Source organism: Glycine soja, chromosome 17, assembly GCF_004193775.1.
Source record: "Glycine soja cultivar W05 chromosome 17, ASM419377v2, whole genome shotgun sequence".
Classification (NCBI taxonomy): Eukaryota; Viridiplantae; Streptophyta; class Magnoliopsida; order Fabales; family Fabaceae; genus Glycine; species Glycine soja.
Genome location: NC_041018.1, coordinates 12,947,572 through 12,965,630, shown reverse-complemented (window position 1 = coordinate 12,965,630; position 18,059 = coordinate 12,947,572). Strand labels below are relative to the sequence as shown.

General features: G+C 33.2%; 3 protein-coding genes across 3 annotated transcripts; 2 read left to right on the top strand and 1 right to left on the bottom strand.

Moving 5' to 3' along the window:
- Positions 1-922: 922 nt before the first annotated feature.
- On the top strand, positions 923-4,937 carry LOC114391853 (aluminum-activated malate transporter 14-like). The gene is made up of 6 exons (XM_028352847.1): positions 923-1,424; positions 1,857-1,997; positions 2,277-2,549; positions 2,683-2,801; positions 3,347-3,484; positions 4,134-4,937. Exons 1-6 carry the CDS (start codon positions 1,112-1,114, stop codon positions 4,767-4,769), a joined length of 1,620 nt encoding a protein of 539 aa, XP_028208648.1. The 5' UTR covers positions 923-1,111; the 3' UTR covers positions 4,770-4,937.
- Positions 4,938-5,923: 986 nt separating this feature from the next.
- Positions 5,924-7,362, top strand: LOC114392149. Its single transcript, XM_028353187.1, has 2 exons — positions 5,924-6,242; positions 6,614-7,362. The coding sequence occupies exons 1-2, from the start codon at positions 6,071-6,073 to the stop codon at positions 7,132-7,134; spliced, it is 693 nt and encodes a 230-aa protein (XP_028208988.1). The 5' UTR covers positions 5,924-6,070; the 3' UTR covers positions 7,135-7,362.
- A 2,932-nt stretch (positions 7,363-10,294) lies between these two features.
- Positions 10,295-13,282, bottom strand: LOC114392709 (NAC domain-containing protein 71-like). The gene is made up of 4 exons (XM_028353927.1): positions 12,479-13,282; positions 11,836-12,119; positions 11,149-11,466; positions 10,295-11,049 (listed from the first exon to the last, which is right to left on the bottom strand). The coding sequence occupies exons 1-4, from the start codon at positions 12,633-12,635 to the stop codon at positions 10,780-10,782; spliced, it is 1,029 nt and encodes a 342-aa protein (XP_028209728.1). The 5' UTR covers positions 12,636-13,282; the 3' UTR covers positions 10,295-10,779.
- Between the last annotated feature and the right edge of the window lie 4,777 nt (positions 13,283-18,059).

Below are 18,059 nucleotides of genomic sequence, written 5' to 3'. Positions count from 1 at the left end.
ACTCAAATACTCTTAATTAATTTATAATAAATATTATATATTAAAAAAATAAATATATTATCTCTCTTATAAGAATTGGATAAAAATGTTAGCACATCTTAATTATTTCATTAGGTGAAAAAAATAATTAAGTGAAAAAAAATAAGAAAAATTCAACCAAAAAAAGTAAGATTATGAATCTCAATAATTTTAAGGATAATTTTAACAAAATAATATAAATTGCCAATAAATTTAATATTATTAAGTATTAATTATATTAATTATTTTTCTTACTGTGTTAATTAGTTAAGAATAATCTTATATTTAGAAAGGAATGTAAAGACATTATGAACAAGGTTCCAAAAATTTCATTGTAATAATGCATGGGGACGTTGAAATGACGTTACTAGAAAAGCACAAATGTTGGTGTAATGCATGGTACGGGTTGAAAGAGATTTAAGCCAAAATCATTAGTATCACTTGCTAGTATAATGTATACTTCCCTTCGTCTATGAAAGAATTTTTTTTTAAATATAATTTTTAAAGTAATTTTATTTAATTATTTCATATTATTATCTTTAAAATATTCTATTTAATTGAGGTGTTAATTTTAATGACTTATTTTTATTTTTAGCATCAAATTCCACTGAATAAAAAGTTAAAAAAAAATTAATTTTTAATTGAGATTGATGTAATTAGATCTAATTATATATTACCTTTCTTAGTAAGTGTAAATTGATTTTTTTTTTTTTTTTTTATATTTGAATCCGGAAGGAGTATACATGGTATAATTAGGTTTGAGATGCTGATATCTAATTAAGAGTCGACCCTAAAGTCTGGTGTACTTTAATGCGTGACATGTTAATATATATAAAAGAAATGACATCACCATCTCCCTAACCACACCATATAAAGTCCATGCATCATGGTGAACTTTGCGGTGGTTCTCATCATTCATCAACATACATATAGAGTCCTCAGTTCTCATGAAATATAAAAAATAGCCATTCCTTTCTATTTTCTCATTTGTTGTGGCAACATGCTTTTGGACTGAAACAGGAAACACCAATTGATTATTAGCCTCTTAAAGTGTTGCATTTGCATTGCCATCTTCTTTGCTCTTCATTAAGAAATGATTCCTAAAGTTCATGCAGGCCCGGAAATGGCAATGGCTAGCAATGAGAGTAGAAGAATGGTCACTGGGAATTTGATGAAACGTGTGCTTGCTTTGGGTGACAAGTTGAGGGTGTTTCTTAGTTTGGCTTGGGAGAGTGTGTGGAAGATGGGGCGTGATGATCCAAGAAGGGTCATCTATGCATTCAAAGTGGGTTTCTCTCTTACTCTTGTGTCTTTGCTTTATCTCTTGGAGCCATTCTTCAAAGGCCTTGGAGAGAATGTTATTTGGGCTGTCATGACCGTCGTGGTAGTGTTCCAGTTCACCGCAGGTCAGTTTTCCTCAAAATTCAATCATTTTCTATAAATGTTGATATAAAAAGGTAAATAAATCAACTCATTAACATCATTAATTAATTTATGCACCTTTATTTATACTCAAACTTATAAACTGAGAATAAGTCAATGATGTAAATGATATTATAATCGATTTTTTTAAATAGGATGTTGAGTTCAAACTCTACAAATAAAAAAAATGTAATTAAAAATAATCACTCACATTTTTTTTATAAAGATTAATTATTAATAAAAAAAACATTGAAAAGTTTGTATCAATTAATAAAAATTGGGCGATAAAAATATAGAGACTAGTTATCTGTGTCCCTGTTCCTCTAGTTGAAAAATGACACATGGTTAATAAAGAACTATATTCCGTGGACACCTATTATAAATGACCACAATTTCTAACATTCTATAGATCGCAGGGGCAACTTTATGCAAAGGGCTTAACAGAGGATTTGGAACACTATCAGCAGGATTACTAGCATTTCTTATAAAGTATTTTTCAAGTGGATGTGGCCACGTCTTTCATGCTCTTGTCATTGGAGCTACAGTTTTTATAATAGGTACACAAGGGTCCAATAATTTCAGTATGTCACCTTATTTCTTGTGGTATCCAACTTGTATAATCCAAGGTTCAATCTGGTAAGTCATTACTCAAACAATCGACTTTTATCAAAAGAAATTTAATTCAGCTAGTTAAACAAAATGTGTAAGTAAATCATTTGATATTATGTTGAATTCTTATGGATAAAAAAAATCATTTTTTTTCTTCACTATCCACCATCAGAGCTAAATTGTAACAAAAAAAACTTTGGTCTAAATTTGTGTCGTTGTTCTGGCAGGTGCTTCATCCAGTTACATGAGGTTCTTTCCCTGCATAAAGAAGAATTATGATTATGGTGTCAATATATTTCTGTTGACCTACAACTTGGTAGCTGTTTCCGGTTACCGGATTGATAATGTCTTCAAGATGGCGCATGAGCGTTTCTCCAATATAGCCATAGGCGTTGCCATATGCCTTCTGATGAGTCTATTGGTATTTCCAAATTGGTCAGGGGAAGCTCTTCACAATTCCACAGCTTCCAAGCTTGAAGGCCTTGCCAAATCTTTAGAAGGTAATAAGCAAAAAATCATAACACGTACGCATAGTATCACAAATTTACAACTTACGTATTTCCTTTTATCACAACTTAAAAATCAATAATATACTTTTGTGTAAAGCAAATTATCAAACGTAAAATGTTGCAGCTTGTGTCAACGAATATTTTTATGGAGAAATGGAAACTTCTGGTGACAAAAAATCATCTGAGGATATATATGAAGGTTATAAGGCTGTTTTGGATTCGAAATCTACGGATGAAACACAGGTAAGCCACCCATCTATTTTTAGTTCTTTTTAAGACAACCCGCGAGCATTATTAATGTGAACTTTTTTTTATAGGTAAATATTATTATTAATTTGTTAGTTTTATTAATGGGAAGGTTTCGAGCTCTTGATCTCTCTCTCCTTCTCTTTAAACCACCAAACTAACTTTATAATTCTTTATTGTTAAGCTGGCATTAAAAGCTGATCTAAAGAGAAATTATTCTATACACATGATAGACACAAATTGTGTGCATTAAGCCAACCAATATAAAATAAGAGTTTCAATGTAACTACTGTAAAAGTCTAACAACTTTACCACATTTGAGAATATATGATTGAGTAACAGTAATTTTTTTTTACAAGTTTAGTGTATTCTAATTAAATTTTGCTAAATAATTGCATAAATCTTTTCGTGTCACACAAATTTATCACATTTAAAATGATAATATATCAGTTGTTGATTAGCTTTGGTATACTCATCTTTGCACATCAGGAGTAAAAGAGTCTCCTGATCATCATCCAATTGTTCTGTTCTGAATTGTGCAGGCATTACATGCAAGTTGGGAGCCAAGGCATTTATGTCGCAAATTTCCATGGCAGCAGTATGTAAAAGTTGGAACTGTTATTCGTCAATTTGGATATACTGTTGTATCCCTACATGGCTGTTTGAAAACAGAAATTCAGGTAACATTTGCTCACTGGTATATATTTTACAATTTATGTGAAGGTCACAACTTTAGCATCCAAATTTTTTGTCTAACTCAACATGTATCCAGCCTTCACATTGCACATTCCACTAATCCTAAATGAGAAGAGTCAGAAGACACTACTTTCATGCATGTCACAGTTACTAATGGCAATTCTACACAGTAATAGAAAGTCACCAACACAAAACAGTTGGTTACTATTATTAAAATAAGTGTAGTAAAGGGAACCTAATCCATGTACCTAAGTTGGCAACAGATGCTGAGTATGTGAGAATTGATCAATGTTCGACTCTTACAGAATACACTTTAGGAAGGAATGATGAACTTTAAGTGTAATTAAGTTTCGATCGAGGATTAATTAGTCTCATAGTTGGTCTAAAGGATCAAAGCTTGTAGAGACACCTTGGGGTAGCACTGGGGAGCCTAAATCCTTAATTATAGTGGTATCAAATAAAAAAGAAGTGTAGTAAAAGAAATGAAAAAAATCATGCACCATCCTACCAGTATTATTTACTTTATACTAACCCTTTTACAATTTACTATGATAGGTTGCATCGTTCAATTTTTCCTTAGTCCACTTTTATTTATGCAAGATTTTTCTCCTGAACTTGATATTTTTCTTTCAGACACCACAATTTGTTCGAGTCCTATTCAAGAACCATTGCACAAGACTTGCCAAAGAGGTATCAAAAGTGCTGATAGAACTTGCCAATAGCATAAGGAACCGTCGTCATTGCTCCCAAGAAATCCTCTCTGACAATCTCAAAGAAGCCCTGTTGGATCTCAACACTGCCATAAAATCTCAGCCTAGACTCTTCTTAGGCTCCAATGACTACCAAGACAACAACATGCCGGTCATACCTGGATCACAAGAAGCAGGGAAGAAGACAAACGATGCAAATGGTGTTAAAACGGACTCTTTGGCATTGCAAGAGTGCAAAACCAAAAGGGCATGCACAGAACAAGAACCACCAAAGGAATTAGCAGAACGAAAGGTGTTAATAAGACCCCAGTTGACTAAAATCGTGATCACTAGTCTTGAGTTCTCTGAAGCCTTGCCTTTTGCTGCATTTGCATCTTTGCTTGTGGAGACTGTGGTAAAACTGGACTCTGTTATTGAGGAAGTTGAAGAACTTGGAAGGTTAGCATGCTTCAAAGAATACATAACCGATGACAAGATTATTGTGAGTTGTGAGACACCACAAGTTGATGTGTTAAAGGACCATGATAAACCTTCTCGGGATGGCTATGACTATGAGTAATGACATGAGAGACTCAAGATGTGTGAATGCGTTCGTGCCAAAGTGCACGTGTGTACATGTATGTTTAATTATAGAAACCTATGCTTATCTTTTTTTATTATTATTACTACACACAAGTTCCACTTCCTGGTGTGATTGAATAAAACGTGACTGAGTTGTGATTGAGCCAACGCAGCATAATTATCATTATAATTAACGTACTACCATTGCATCAGACTTGAGTCTATAAATTTGTTATTTCCAAAGTTTATTTTACCTTTTTTATAATTATGTTTGTCATGTTTTATAAAATATCTTTAAATAATATTTGATGTACCGTTGTCTTCATAATTAATGCTTTTTATTTATTTATAATTAATTAAAATGTGGGTAACAAATGTTGGCATAATTTTAAAATCCGTCCGACCAATTCGCACAAATGGAAAAGGGAAAGGATGTGTGTCCAGAAGGGCATTTTTGTCCATTCAAGGTATTTTAATTTTCCTAGGAAGCAATGACGGCCAAATTCCAAATATAACATTCTTGGTCCATTAACCAAAACAAAGAAGAAGAAAAAACAGAACCCTCTTTGTCCAAACTAGCTGGTGATCATTGTGTAAAAAGAGAAGGTCAATCACTGAAAACGAGAGGTAAATAGTACACGGATTCACGAAGCTGTCAATTGTTTGTTGAATTGTTGTCGGTTTTGTTTGAGTTTCGAGTAAAAGTAATATTAATCCAAATTAATGAAATCGATTTTGGTTTTATTTTTGAATTTTTTATGCAAATTAAATTAAATTAGATCAATTGAAATTAAGTTAGTTTGGCTTGGATAGGCAAATTAACCTGAAAGTTTAAATTTTTTATTGTCTCAATTTTTTTTATTTGTATAAGATACTGATACTAATTCCTTTTTCTCATATGATGTAAGATAGTCAAGTTAACTCCTAGATTGTCCATTGCTTTCCGTTTTTCTAGAATTCAAACCAATGATCAACATCACTTTTTAATTTGTGTATTTTATATTTGTTTGATCCTAATAAAAATATTATCTCTAAATTAGTAAGATTCCAATATTCATTTTTAAGCTGAAATAAAACATTTGACACAACATAAATCTATAAACAAACTGGCCCAATAAATATGACCCAAGTTTTGTGTAGATAGGGTCCAATAAGAGCCAATGTATGATTTTATTCAAGAACTTATGGAAATAGATGCAAGATATTTTGCAAGCAAATATGGATAAGGACATGGGATAAGGAGATGAACTGTGGTTCAAAAGAAGAAGAGCAGGATAGTGTTTAGTTGGTCATCTGTGGATGGCATATTGCATTCCAAACTCACCATCACTCCAGGGTTGGAAGACAGGTCCATGTTGCTTATTCGGCTGGAACATAGGCAAGAATAGAGTTAATGGCAAACCTCAGATTAAGTACCATGATATTGATCTTACATTCCCAACTTCTCTGGTCGACAAAACATTTTTGAGAGGTACTACTATCCTTTTCTCTATCTCTTCAAGTTTTAAACTAGTTATTAAGGTACTGGCAAAAGAAAATTTAGAATCTATTACTATTTATTATTACTATGATTCATCAACTAAAAAAAATATAAAACCAAGAGGGTCTAGACGTGTAGTTCAGTTGATTGGGCTAGTTGCGTGAGTATTATAAACTCCTATTTTCATCTATTTTCGATTAATATGGATAAAAGAAAAATGAATTGAACTGGCACGCTAAGATTCTCTTGTTTGAAAAACATTACACTTAGAAAAATAGGGAAATTTTGTGCAATCTCACAAAATCTTATGATTATCAGTGTAATTTACTTAAATATATGAGATTTGACAAAATTTTGATCAGGGAAGGAGCTCAAATGCTGCTATAGGGCTACAATTGATGGATTCAGTGCAACCAATTTCCACGAATGTTGTGACTTCAAGGGCCCATGTGTGATAATCGGCTACACAAACAAGTCTTTCAAGTTTGGTGCATTTAACCCTGAAGGGTATAGAAGCACAGATGACTACTACGACACATTTGATGCCTTCCTATTTTACTGGATAGACAATGAAACTACTAAACCCATCATGTTGCCCAAGGTTGGTGGAAGTGGTGCAGCCCTCTTTGATTATGCACGTGGGGGCCCACAATTTGGAGCAGATGGGCTTCTCATTGGGCCCCCATTGGCCCCAGTTATGGGTGGCTTTGCTGGGCCTGATACCAATTCTGGCATTGGTGATTTAAGACAAGCCAAGTCTAGATTGGGATTGTCTTATGCCAAAAGAGAGGATGGGAAAGAGTCCATTTTTGGTGATGAGTCAAGGGCAACCCTTGAAGAAGTGGAAGTCTTTTGTAGTCCTCAAATTGCAAGCTTATATTAGAATTGCATATTGAATAGTGTGTGTGAGTTATAAATCTCTAATATTAATGTTTGATTTCTACGAATAAAAAATATTAGAATTGCATAAAAGGGGTAACCGGGTAAGGAATATTAAGCTATATATTACTACCTCGTTGCCTTTCATGAATGCATTCCACGTCTATAACGAGTCAATGTCTAATATTTTGTGCATGAATAGCCACTTTACCCACTTGGGCCTTTGATCACATCTTCCACTAGAAAGATTCACTAAGAAATACATGTAAGTACCAATACCTATATAAATTAACTTCCACTGAGGATGCTTTTCACTCATTTCGTTTTCAACTCTGTTAGTGGAGAATAATGGTTGAAGGAATTGTTTCTTAAACAAACCACATAAGAACTTTGCTTAGCGAGGAAAAAGCCACATTAATACTTTTAGAATTTTGATTGGATTTGGAACGTAGCAGAGGGGCGGGAGAATCTGTCAAAGCCTTTATCAGATTATGGATCTTTCGTGTTTTAAGAGTTTTGGAATTGTTAATCCTTTAAGAAAGTGTTCCAGTTAAAATCTTGCAAAGATGCTAGGGGGACAATAATATGCTTACTTCAGAAGAAGGCATACATGTGTCATGTATACTTTTGTTTGTACTCCCACAAAACATTAGTTATTACTTTATCTGTTATTTTATAAAATTAAGAAAATATTATTCTTTTATAAGTTATCTTAATTTTTAATTAATACTTACTAAATAGAATGAATAAAAAATATTCATGATATCAAAGGATAACTAATCAGATTACTTAAACTATTATTTTTATAATTAACCGGACAAGATTCTAGCCTACAACCTTATCATTCTCGAAATTGTTAGAACTGGTCTATTATTATTGGCAAATAGAGGAGTTTGGTGAATAAACTATCATTAGGGCTATACAGGATAGATAAGTCAGCGCCAGTTTCTTAAATAAAATTTCAATTGTGATATGACAACAACACTAAAAATATTTAAAAGAACTCTATATAAGTTTTATTATCCTTTATCCTGCTGCCTTGTGTGCCTGCAAAGATGTATTGGAAACCTGGCAGTGTATTTCACCTTAGTATTTTCCTTATACTTAATTAGGAAGCTCGTGTGAACAACGAATATTTAATAAATTTCTTAATCGTTACCCAAAAAACTTTCTACTAATGAAAAAAACATTTTAAAATAGAGATAACAGATTGTGGCTTCGTGGAAACTTGGGTGCTACTTCAAATGGCTCTTGCATGAGCGTTGAATACTTGAATTGAATTGACAAGCACTGGCAGAGAAGTTTATTTTATTAAGATTCGCACCAAAATGTCTTCATTTGATTAATTTTTTCCAAATTAAGCTTCATATCTCAGCTTATAACAGACTTTCACTAGCAAATGGAGCTTTTTCTTTCTTTACTGGATTTACTTGAACCAAAAAATGCAAGCTAAAAGACTCTAACTTATAAGCAGAAAATTTTGTATAAGCAGAAAATATTACTGGGAGTGGATCAACAAATTCTGACAAGATGGTGCTCTTTATATTAAATTAGTGGAGGCCTACACACTTCAACTTCCTCTGCTACAGAATTGTTATTGGAAGAAATAGTGCAGAAAGACCTGCTAATAATAATAGGAAAATGTAACATTAGTTCATAGGTTTGATTTTAAGGATCTAAAAATAACAAGGTTTTAGTGAGAAAGAAAATATTTATTATATTAGAATTTAAGACAAAAGTGTAATAAATAAAAACTTATTAGCAATTTAAAATCAGTCTCAAGTCCTGAGATTAACAAAACCGATAATACTATTGTATTGTGTCTATGTTTGTATACAAATATACAGCATCTATGATAAGGGTCATTTAAAATTTTAAATCACAAATAGACTAAAACTGCTTAACTGCGAGTTAAAGCAGCCTAAACAAAGTCGAGTTTCCAGAGATAACCAAGTAATTTGAACAATTGAGATTCTGAAGGTGGTGAAGATACTTATGCTTTCTTCATGAGATTCTGAATGTGAAGATACTTATTCTTTCTTCGTCATATACCAGTAAATGTGTTTTATGAACAGATAGAAAATAAGAGATATAGATAACAATTGTGCTTGACTGTTCTTTAAGACAAATTTTGACTCCACTTAATTGGGATCATTAGCTAGCAATTTTAACAATCACGCTTAAGAGTTGAAGTTATGAATTAACAGAGAGAATGATTGAAAAAAATGATAATCACTTCTCATTGATATCTACAGTTTTAATTATAATAGAATTATTGTAGTGAATGTTACTATTGGTGAATAATTATGTTAACTGTTAGATTAGCATGTGCCTTTACATAGGCGGTGGCTTCTGAGTGACTAGAGTGAGTGACTGGAGAAAAAGCCAAATGCTACACTGTACAGTCACCTCAATGAACACAACACTTATGGGGTGGGATGGCTGAGCCTAAAAGCAATTCCTCTTAACTCACTCCACTGCTTAAGTGGTAAATATGGTAGAATTTCTCAATTACCACTGATGGGTTGACATAATTCTTCCTTATTTCCACAAAGTATAACAACAAAGCTAGATCCCACGTATTCAGGTCGACTACATAGACCACACACGACGTCATTCAACGCGGTTAAAAATCAAAGTTTTGGAAATACAAAGTATTCCAATAATTATTTGGTTAAAGCTGCTAATTTATTGACAGATAATCTATTAAAAGGTCAATAAAATCTATCATCCTCCACTAATGCAAAAAGGACAAGCCAGCCGTTTATTGGATGCTAATCAAAACAACTGTACGTTGAAATGTCTTGTCAATTCTAAATGTAGAACTCCATATCAACTTTGTTTTTAAAGGGAAAAAACAAAAATGAAATGACCACTATATCTGGCGGCTGTTTGACCTAAAGTTAAAAACTAAGTCCTGTTATTCACATGCATAATCTAATTCCTTTTAGTTTTGTCTTCTACTTTCATATTTTCAAAATTTAGCATCTGTACCATTGTATGATTGGGATATAAAAGTGCCATAGTCCTGTAATCTTTCTGCATTGAAATTGTGATATAGAGCAATGTGACTAATAGAATCCATTAGACAAGCATTTGAGGTAAAATAAAATAAAATGTTAGTTGAATATATATATGAAACAAAAAGGCAAGGAAACCCTGTGTGAATACAAAGCCATAAAGCACTAGATAGTAGGGGGAAAGGAGTTTGAGGCTTTATGAAGTTTTCCTCCATTAATTATATAACCTTATTTTATACAACCACACATACACATGGCTGAATATAAGCCAACTCCGGCAATATGGATAAAAGTGATGTTGCCTGGACATTCTACATAACAGTTTAAATGATAAACATAATCAGAAGCAAGCACATCAAGCAGAAAATCATTTCTGCCTGGTACACGGCAAGGTGATTCTACTCATTATTTAGCACTCCAAGACATACATTAAAAGGCGTTTGTCTCAGATTCCTAATAAAGCCACACCAAGTGAAACTACAGATAACTAGTAGTCCTCAAAGATCACCACCTCTCGGATCCTCTTATTTGACTTCAAATTAGACTTCAAATTAGACCTTGACCGCAATTCAACACCGTGCATTTCAAGAAAAGTGAGAATGATCTTCCTTCTGTATTTTTTTCAGATTTTAGAAGGGTTCAGGATATGAGATTGAGTTAACTTGATCATAACCATCATAAGGGACATCCCCATTTCCATAAAGGTCCATGGAATTCCATTGTCTAGTGCAGCCAATTTGACTGAGATTATCAGCAAATTCAACCTCCCCATTGAAATTTGAGTAGGACAAACTAGATGAAGTTTCTGGATGTTCCAATGATTGCCATGGTGCCATCACACTTGGTAAGTCATACCGTGGAAAACATTCAGCCATGGCATTTTGTAATTGAGAGTAGTCCTGCAGTTAGTGAAGGAAAAATGTCAGTAACTTCTCCCAAACCTACCTAATCAATTTCAATTCTCAACTTTCTTTGTTCCTATATATAAAAATGTATACCTTTGATGAATCAAGAATCATATCAGGGGAGATCCAGAAGTTTGAAGGATTGGTGGTTTCCACAGAAGCTTGGTTAAACTCTCCCATTGGAGCCACATTGTATGGAGAAGTTATAGGGCTTGAATAACGGCTCTCGTTGTTCAGATGACTTGCTTGAGAGGAAGCATCACCAGAGTTGCTGAATGGCTCACTAGAGAATTTCACTGAGGTGTCACTCCCATTGATGGAACTGCTTCCAGCCCTTTTGCCCTTGTGTTCTCCCTGTGATGCACTTGCCTTCTCATTCTTCTTAATAACTCGGCACAAGGCAAAACCACCCTACGATGACCACAAACAAACCAACTTGAGTCTTTCAGTGTAAAATCAACTAAGGCCAACTAAGCAAAAATTAATCAAATTTCTTGGATCTAGGAGAGATTTACACCAATAGGTTATGACCAACTACATAAGTAAACTTGACATTACATTTTAACTCAACTTTTAAGGCTTTAGTTTATGAATATTTCTTTTAGTTATATGTTGCTCAACTTTCTTATTTCGACTCATGTTAGACTTCACATCAGATTTGTACTCCAACACTTTACTAAGTTAAAATCTTACACACCTCAATATAGATTCAATGACATGAATTTCTATAAAGCTAAGTGTATAAGTTGATTTTAGCTCATGATTAAATGCAAATTGTACCTGGAAACATGGTGTGGCTTGCCCTAGATCATCGCAGAGGCGATACTCATGCATGACCCAATCAGTTCTATCCCCCAAAGGGGCCCTTCCAAGATAGAAAACTAAGGTCTTGCGGTACCCTACAGTGGATGGATTAGACTGGCACACCACCTTTCTGTCTTTACCAGTGGCTTTCCAATACCCAGCTTTGGTGGCTCTATTTGTTCTTGATCCATTTGGGTACTTGCGATCCCTTGGACAGAAGAAAAACCATTCCAAATCCCGTTTTGGAAGGAAAGACTTCTCTGCATTTCACACCTCATGAATTAGGCTTCTAACTAACATTTCCTTAGAAGGGAAAAAATGCAACAAATAAACAAATAAATGAATAAAATAAACCATTGTTTTTTTCTTACTAAAGAAATCCTATTGAATCAACTTTTACAGCTCAGAATGATTAACCGCTAAAGAAAAAGTGAAGAAAAGAAAAACAGACAAAACAGTAACACACTGCTTTCTTTCTAGCATTCATAAAGTTGCATTTCACACTGGTCTGGTCCATTTCACTATGCTAAACATTGCATCAGAAAGGTTTCCTTTTTACGTGTCTACACATAAAGGATGCAAATTAAATGACCAAAAATGTGAAAAAATTGAAGATTACCCGGCAATTCCCACGGATCAAATTTGTACAAATCAATCACAGGGATAACTTCAAGCTCAATTTCAATCCCCTCCACTTTTCTCTTAAGGTAGTAGCCCACTAATTCTTCATCAGTTGGGTGGAAACGAAATCCTGGTGGCAGTGTTGCCCCTCCCATATTAAAAGAGTCACAAAATTTTTTGTGAAGATGATGAAGAAAAAGTAGCCAAAAGCTATATAGCAAGAGAACAAAAAAACAAGTAGTTTCCAGGATCTTTTGGAAGGATTATTAGGCTATTATAATTATTGCTAAGTGCCAAGACTATATCTATTAAAGATCTGAAAGATCCAGAAATAGAAGCTTTTGTCTACTATAGATTTTTTCCCAAATGTCAAGTGACACTTCCACAGAGTGCACCCATTGAATGCAAAGATCATCGTCTTGAAGAAATTTACAAATCTCTTATGGCACCTATCCCCCTCCAACCCCACCACCAACCCTTTAGTTTCAAAACCTTAAAAGCTTGAACAGAAAAGAATGAAATTAACTTAAGTAGTACCAAGATGTTAAAATAACTGTGACTCAAACTACTTTCGACCCCAATTAATTAAGTTTGCAAAGAAAAAAATGAGAACTTTGTCACCAGTTTTCAAAAGGGTAAGCCAATCAAAGCCCAAAATTTTAGAATGAACAAGTTCAGAAACAGCACTGAAATTGGGTGAGATATGATGAGATGTGATACACTAAGACAAAGTGGTAATGGATGTGTTGTAAGTTCTTTGAGATGAGGATGATGAGAGAAGGTAGAGTAAAAGCATAAGTCGCTGATGGTGTGCTATTTATAGCATTTGAGAAGGGAACCTTAAGTCCAAAATTTAGCACACCGAAAGTTTGAGAATGAGATTACTTTGTCTCAAGTGCACCCAAAATTCCAAAGCAAAGTGGCCCACCACTCCAACCAGTTACACGTTCACACTACATAGTTTACTTCCGGCCAATTCAATTAATTTACCGTTATTTTATGGTTTCCATTTCATGCGTTTTTGGGTTCTTCCCAAGAACTTACTAGTATTCATTCCTTCATATATTAGTTGAAGAAGAATGGATTTCAATTTCAACACCAAGTAATGTAATGTAATGATTTTTGCTTGGCTTAATCAGTAGCAAAAGCAGAGGGGAGTGCCTCTAATTTCATCAAAGTGCGTTTCAATATTCAAAGTATTTTGATTAGTGAGTATATTCAATATTGACCCGTTTAAGCCAAACGAAAATGTTGAAACTTGAAAGTACAAAATTATTATCCAGGAGTCTTAAAAGCCACTCTTGGGAGAATTTCTCCCTCTCCTTTTTGGGACTTGTAAACATTCTCTCTGTTTGAATCTCTGCTTTTTTTTTTTTCTTCAAAAACATATAGAAAAGTATGCTTAATGTGGGGCTGATAACGCTATATAATGCGTAAATTGATAGTGTTTTGAAAGGAAATCAAAAGGTTAAAAGCAATCACCTGTATTTAAAGTGATAACAGTGTGAACCTTAGTGTTAGTGCCTATTTTTATTTACCATTGGAGTAAAGTTGAATAAAATTAATGTTTAAAAAGTTGAGAAAAGAGTTGCACTAAAATATGTGTTTTTTTATTAGAAAGTGTACAAATTAATTTTGTAACAATGAAACAAAGGCTTAAGCTAACTACTTCTCCTAAATTAATAATTATAATTTCATGTTGTTACATGATTAAAATAGTTTTTCCCCTCATAATCTCACATGCATGCAATCCGAGTAAAACTTGGGGAGGTGCTTACCCAAAAATTTGAGGTGTTTGCCACTGAATGACAACGGGAGAACGCGCTAAAAATTTTAAAAGATAAAAATAAATTAGCATGATCACATTTCTAATTTTCTCTCTTTCATTTTTTATAATAAATCATCAATTCCATCCCTAAATATTACTCTAATAAATAGTCTTTAAAACAATATATGTATATATAATCCAATCCTTCTAAGTATTATAAATCATACTAAATAATTTTTTAAGTATTATAAAATCGTTTAAATTAGTCCCTGAATGTTGGTAAAATATATCAACAAAGAGACTAAATAGATAAATATTCAATTCTTTAAGAATTATTTATAATCACAGGCTCTGGTGGTCAAATATGTAATTTGCTTATGGTATACAAATCTTTTTAATCCTTAGATTAGTCTTTGTTCCCACACCATATCCTTCCTTCTTAAACTTTCTTGCCTGTGAACCTCGACGCCACCGCCGATGTGATTTCCGACGCTCCTCCATCGTTACCGGTAGCTAGTCACCACTATCCACCGCCATTCTCCTCCAATCACCACCCACCACTGCCACAAGCGCCACCGTCACCCACCAAACCTCCTCCACTCGTTCTCCCCTTTTATCCCAAATTGCTTCTTGCTATAATGTTCAGAGAACGCACAATGAAAGTCACTACGCGCTCTCACTTGGAAGAGGCTTGGAGGAGGTGAGAAGTGGGGAGATAAGCGAGTTGTGTTTCGCGAGAGTGGCGGTCTTATTAGGAGGGTACCTCGAGAGAGCTTGAGAGATCAAAGAGCCTCATCGAGCTTGCCCCCACCTGTTAATGAACAAAAACCCTTTAAGAGAACCCATCAGTGCAGCAACGAAAATCCTTCAAATGGAACCTCAAAATGAAACGCATAAAAAAAAAAAAAAAACCATGGAAAAGCACATTCAAGAAAACAGATCCAGAAAAAAGAAATAACACTGTTTGGGGACCTTGCTCTCTCTTCAGCTTTGGGAAAACTAATGCAGACCTCAAGATTGACCCACCACGACCCTTGACGAGATTGAGGACGGAGTTGACCTTGTCGGCGTCGTCTGTTCAGAGAAGCTCGTGGGTACAGTTGACAACGTGCTTGGGTGAGGATGATGGAGAAGGAGGAGGAGGTTGGTATCCATGGTAGTTTTCTGTAGTCTGTGAAAGTCTAACAAAACATTCTTATTTTTGGTTAGTGAGGAACAGAGGAGGAAGGATATTGTACGGGAAGTTGAAGATACATGATGTACTGTAGAGTAATCTAAGGATTAAAAAAAAATTGTCCACCATACATAATTTTACATACTTGATCACTGTAACTTAGTCCTATTTATATAATTTTATTACTTCTTTTTTTTTTGTATCTAGGAGGTGTAATTTTCATCCCACCCTATTGGTTCATTTTTTCGATAAAATAATATTTCTAATTATTATTTCATGTTTATATTGAAGATTAAATCTCAGATTTTATTAAAAGATTTAAGTGTTAAATCACTTACTCAATAATTTTTAATTATAATTTTATTACTGTAAGGATTACTTATGAAAGAGGATGATATTTGAGGAATCAAATTAAAGGTTTATTTATCCACAAAAGTCTAGCACAAGTGCCTAATAACTTAATCATTTAACCATATGATAGACTTTTAATTATTGGTTATCCATACAGAATAACATGTGGGAAGAGGAGTTAACCTTTGACTATTTTTACTTATTTGAAAGGTTAATTTCATGACTTTTACCTATGAGATAGGTAAAAAATTAATGGTTTATTTGTTTTCCTTTGCCAGCCAAACTTCTTTTTGGTTTTTTTACAGCAAGCCAAACTTACTATTAGCACCTTTATTTCCATCTTCTTTCTTTACCTTCTCCTTTTCCTGCATCTGAATTATGCATTTCGATACTTGTTTATGGGAGCAACTAAAAGGATAAAACTTTCCTGTTTGGTGTAGCCTATGACCCTTGCATGTTTCTTCTATCTTTTGGAGTTTTGGTGTTGATGTGTTGGAGAAGCTGGGACTTTGCCAAGCAAACATTCGAAGACACGACACATCCCAGCTTCCGTATCAAAAATTGAACAATTTAATTTAGATAGACTATCCGTATGAAGTTTCTTATATACACCCTAAATTAGTTAAAAATCACTTCAATATAGTAATTTCTAAAATTATCATAATTTTTTTACAGTAAAAATTATTATAATTATTAATTACTATAAAAATTAATCATCTTCCCTTGTGCTATCATAAAAAATTTTACAAACTGAATGATAATTCAAAATTAATGAATAATAATGTAACAAATATATTTTACACTATCCTTCTATTCTCATTAAATTCTAAACTGAAATATCTTTAAGGTACAATAGCTTTTAATTTTCAAGTGCACGAGATCTAGGAATACACACAATTGATTTGATCGGAGCTTTCACTGTCTTTAAGCTCATTGGAGCCTTTAATGGACAAATTGATGAGTAAAAAAGCTGAAAATTTGGATCCCTAACCAAAAGAATGTCTAAATATGCTGAACACATACCATCAGCAACAGTGGCGTGACTCCCATTTGATCTGTTTAAACTTTAAAGCATTAGTGCTTGCATATTTTATAATTGAATATAACTAGAATACACTGTAAAACTGATATTTTTTCACACCATTATTCAATAACAAATTATCCATTATAATTTCATCAGAAATGCTTAAGGTATGCTTATTTGAAGAAAAAGTGAAAAAAGAAAAAAATGAATAGCAAAAAGATATAAGATCCATACTTTTATACTTATTTTTATTAAATTTTTATTTTAACTCACTATTTTATCTTTTTTTTTTCTCTCTATGGAACGGACCCTCATAATTTAACAGAATTTAATATTTTACCGTAAAAAAATTGTTAATGAAAAGGTTTTACGATTGAAGAACTGATATAAACTGAAAATTGAATCCCAAGTGACGAAAACAACACAGTGAGGGGCCACAGAGATTCCATGGAGCTGCTGCTACCGTCAAGTTTTTTCCACGTCATCCTGAATGGGACAAAATGCCTTTAAAATTTTAAATTGAAGTGATTGTGTCATCAAGTGGGACCAACCCTACCAAAAGAAAATTCCCGAAAAGTGCTTAATCAGTTTTTGATCTTTTTTTTCTCAATTCACATGTAACTATGTAAATGCTTTAACCAAACTCCCTCTCAACTCTTTTTAGTGGGGGCCATTTAACACTGTTTGCTCAAGCAAAATGTTGGACAATATTTAGTGGAATATCTTGCATACTTATCAGCCAAGGAGCAAAAAAGGGCAAACTAATTAAAATCCTGGCTTTAATCAGAACTCGTTAACATATGTTTAGATTAAAGTTTACAGATTTAAGTTTGTAAATTAGGCTTGTAAAAATATCATAAGTCTTTTGATGATAAAATTTTACTCTCAAATATATTTAAAAAAAAAAAATCAAATATAATCTCAAATTAATTTTCCTATCAAACATATTTTTTTATCCTCCAACCTGAAAATCAAACATACCCTTAGTTGGTTTAATCTCAACTATGGAACATATATAATTTCTACTCTAACCACTATCAGTTTGTTTGTGGAATATTGGAATGATTATGGGTAGTTGGGGATGACTAGCCTTTTTTATGTTCTCAGGGACAAAGTTACGTGTTCCTGGGCGATTTTTTCTTTTTAATTATACATGTAATTTCTTTAAAAAAAATAATTAACTTCTTTTAATCGATGATGATTTTTTACTGCACTCAGTTTTAAATTGCGATTGTACTCCCAGTTATGGATTTTTCTAAATG

Bases quoted from the DNA above. Each gene is read 5' to 3' on its own strand.
- LOC114391853 (XM_028352847.1), top strand. From the start codon at position 1,112: ATGATTCCTAAAGTTCATGCAGGCCCGGAAATGGCAATGGCTAGCAAT. The intron at 2,550-2,682 runs GTAATAAGCAAA...AAAATGTTGCAG, and splicing joins CCTTGCCAAATCTTTAGAAG to CTTGTGTCAACGAATATTTT. The intron at 3,485-4,133 runs GTAACATTTGCT...TTTTTCTTTCAG, and splicing joins GTTTGAAAACAGAAATTCAG to ACACCACAATTTGTTCGAGT.
- LOC114392709 (XM_028353927.1), bottom strand. From the start codon at position 12,635: ATGGGAGGGGCAACACTGCCACCAGGATTTCGTTTCCACCCAACTGAT. The intron at 12,120-12,478 runs GTAATCTTCAAT...TGTGAAATGCAG, and splicing joins TGATCCGTGGGAATTGCCGG to AGAAGTCTTTCCTTCCAAAA. The intron at 11,050-11,148 runs GTATACATTTTT...CACTAACTGCAG, and splicing joins TGATTCTTGATTCATCAAAG to GACTACTCTCAATTACAAAA.
- LOC114392149 (XM_028353187.1), top strand. From the start codon at position 6,071: ATGGCATATTGCATTCCAAACTCACCATCACTCCAGGGTTGGAAGACA. The intron at 6,243-6,613 runs GTACTACTATCC...AATTTTGATCAG, and splicing joins CGACAAAACATTTTTGAGAG to GGAAGGAGCTCAAATGCTGC.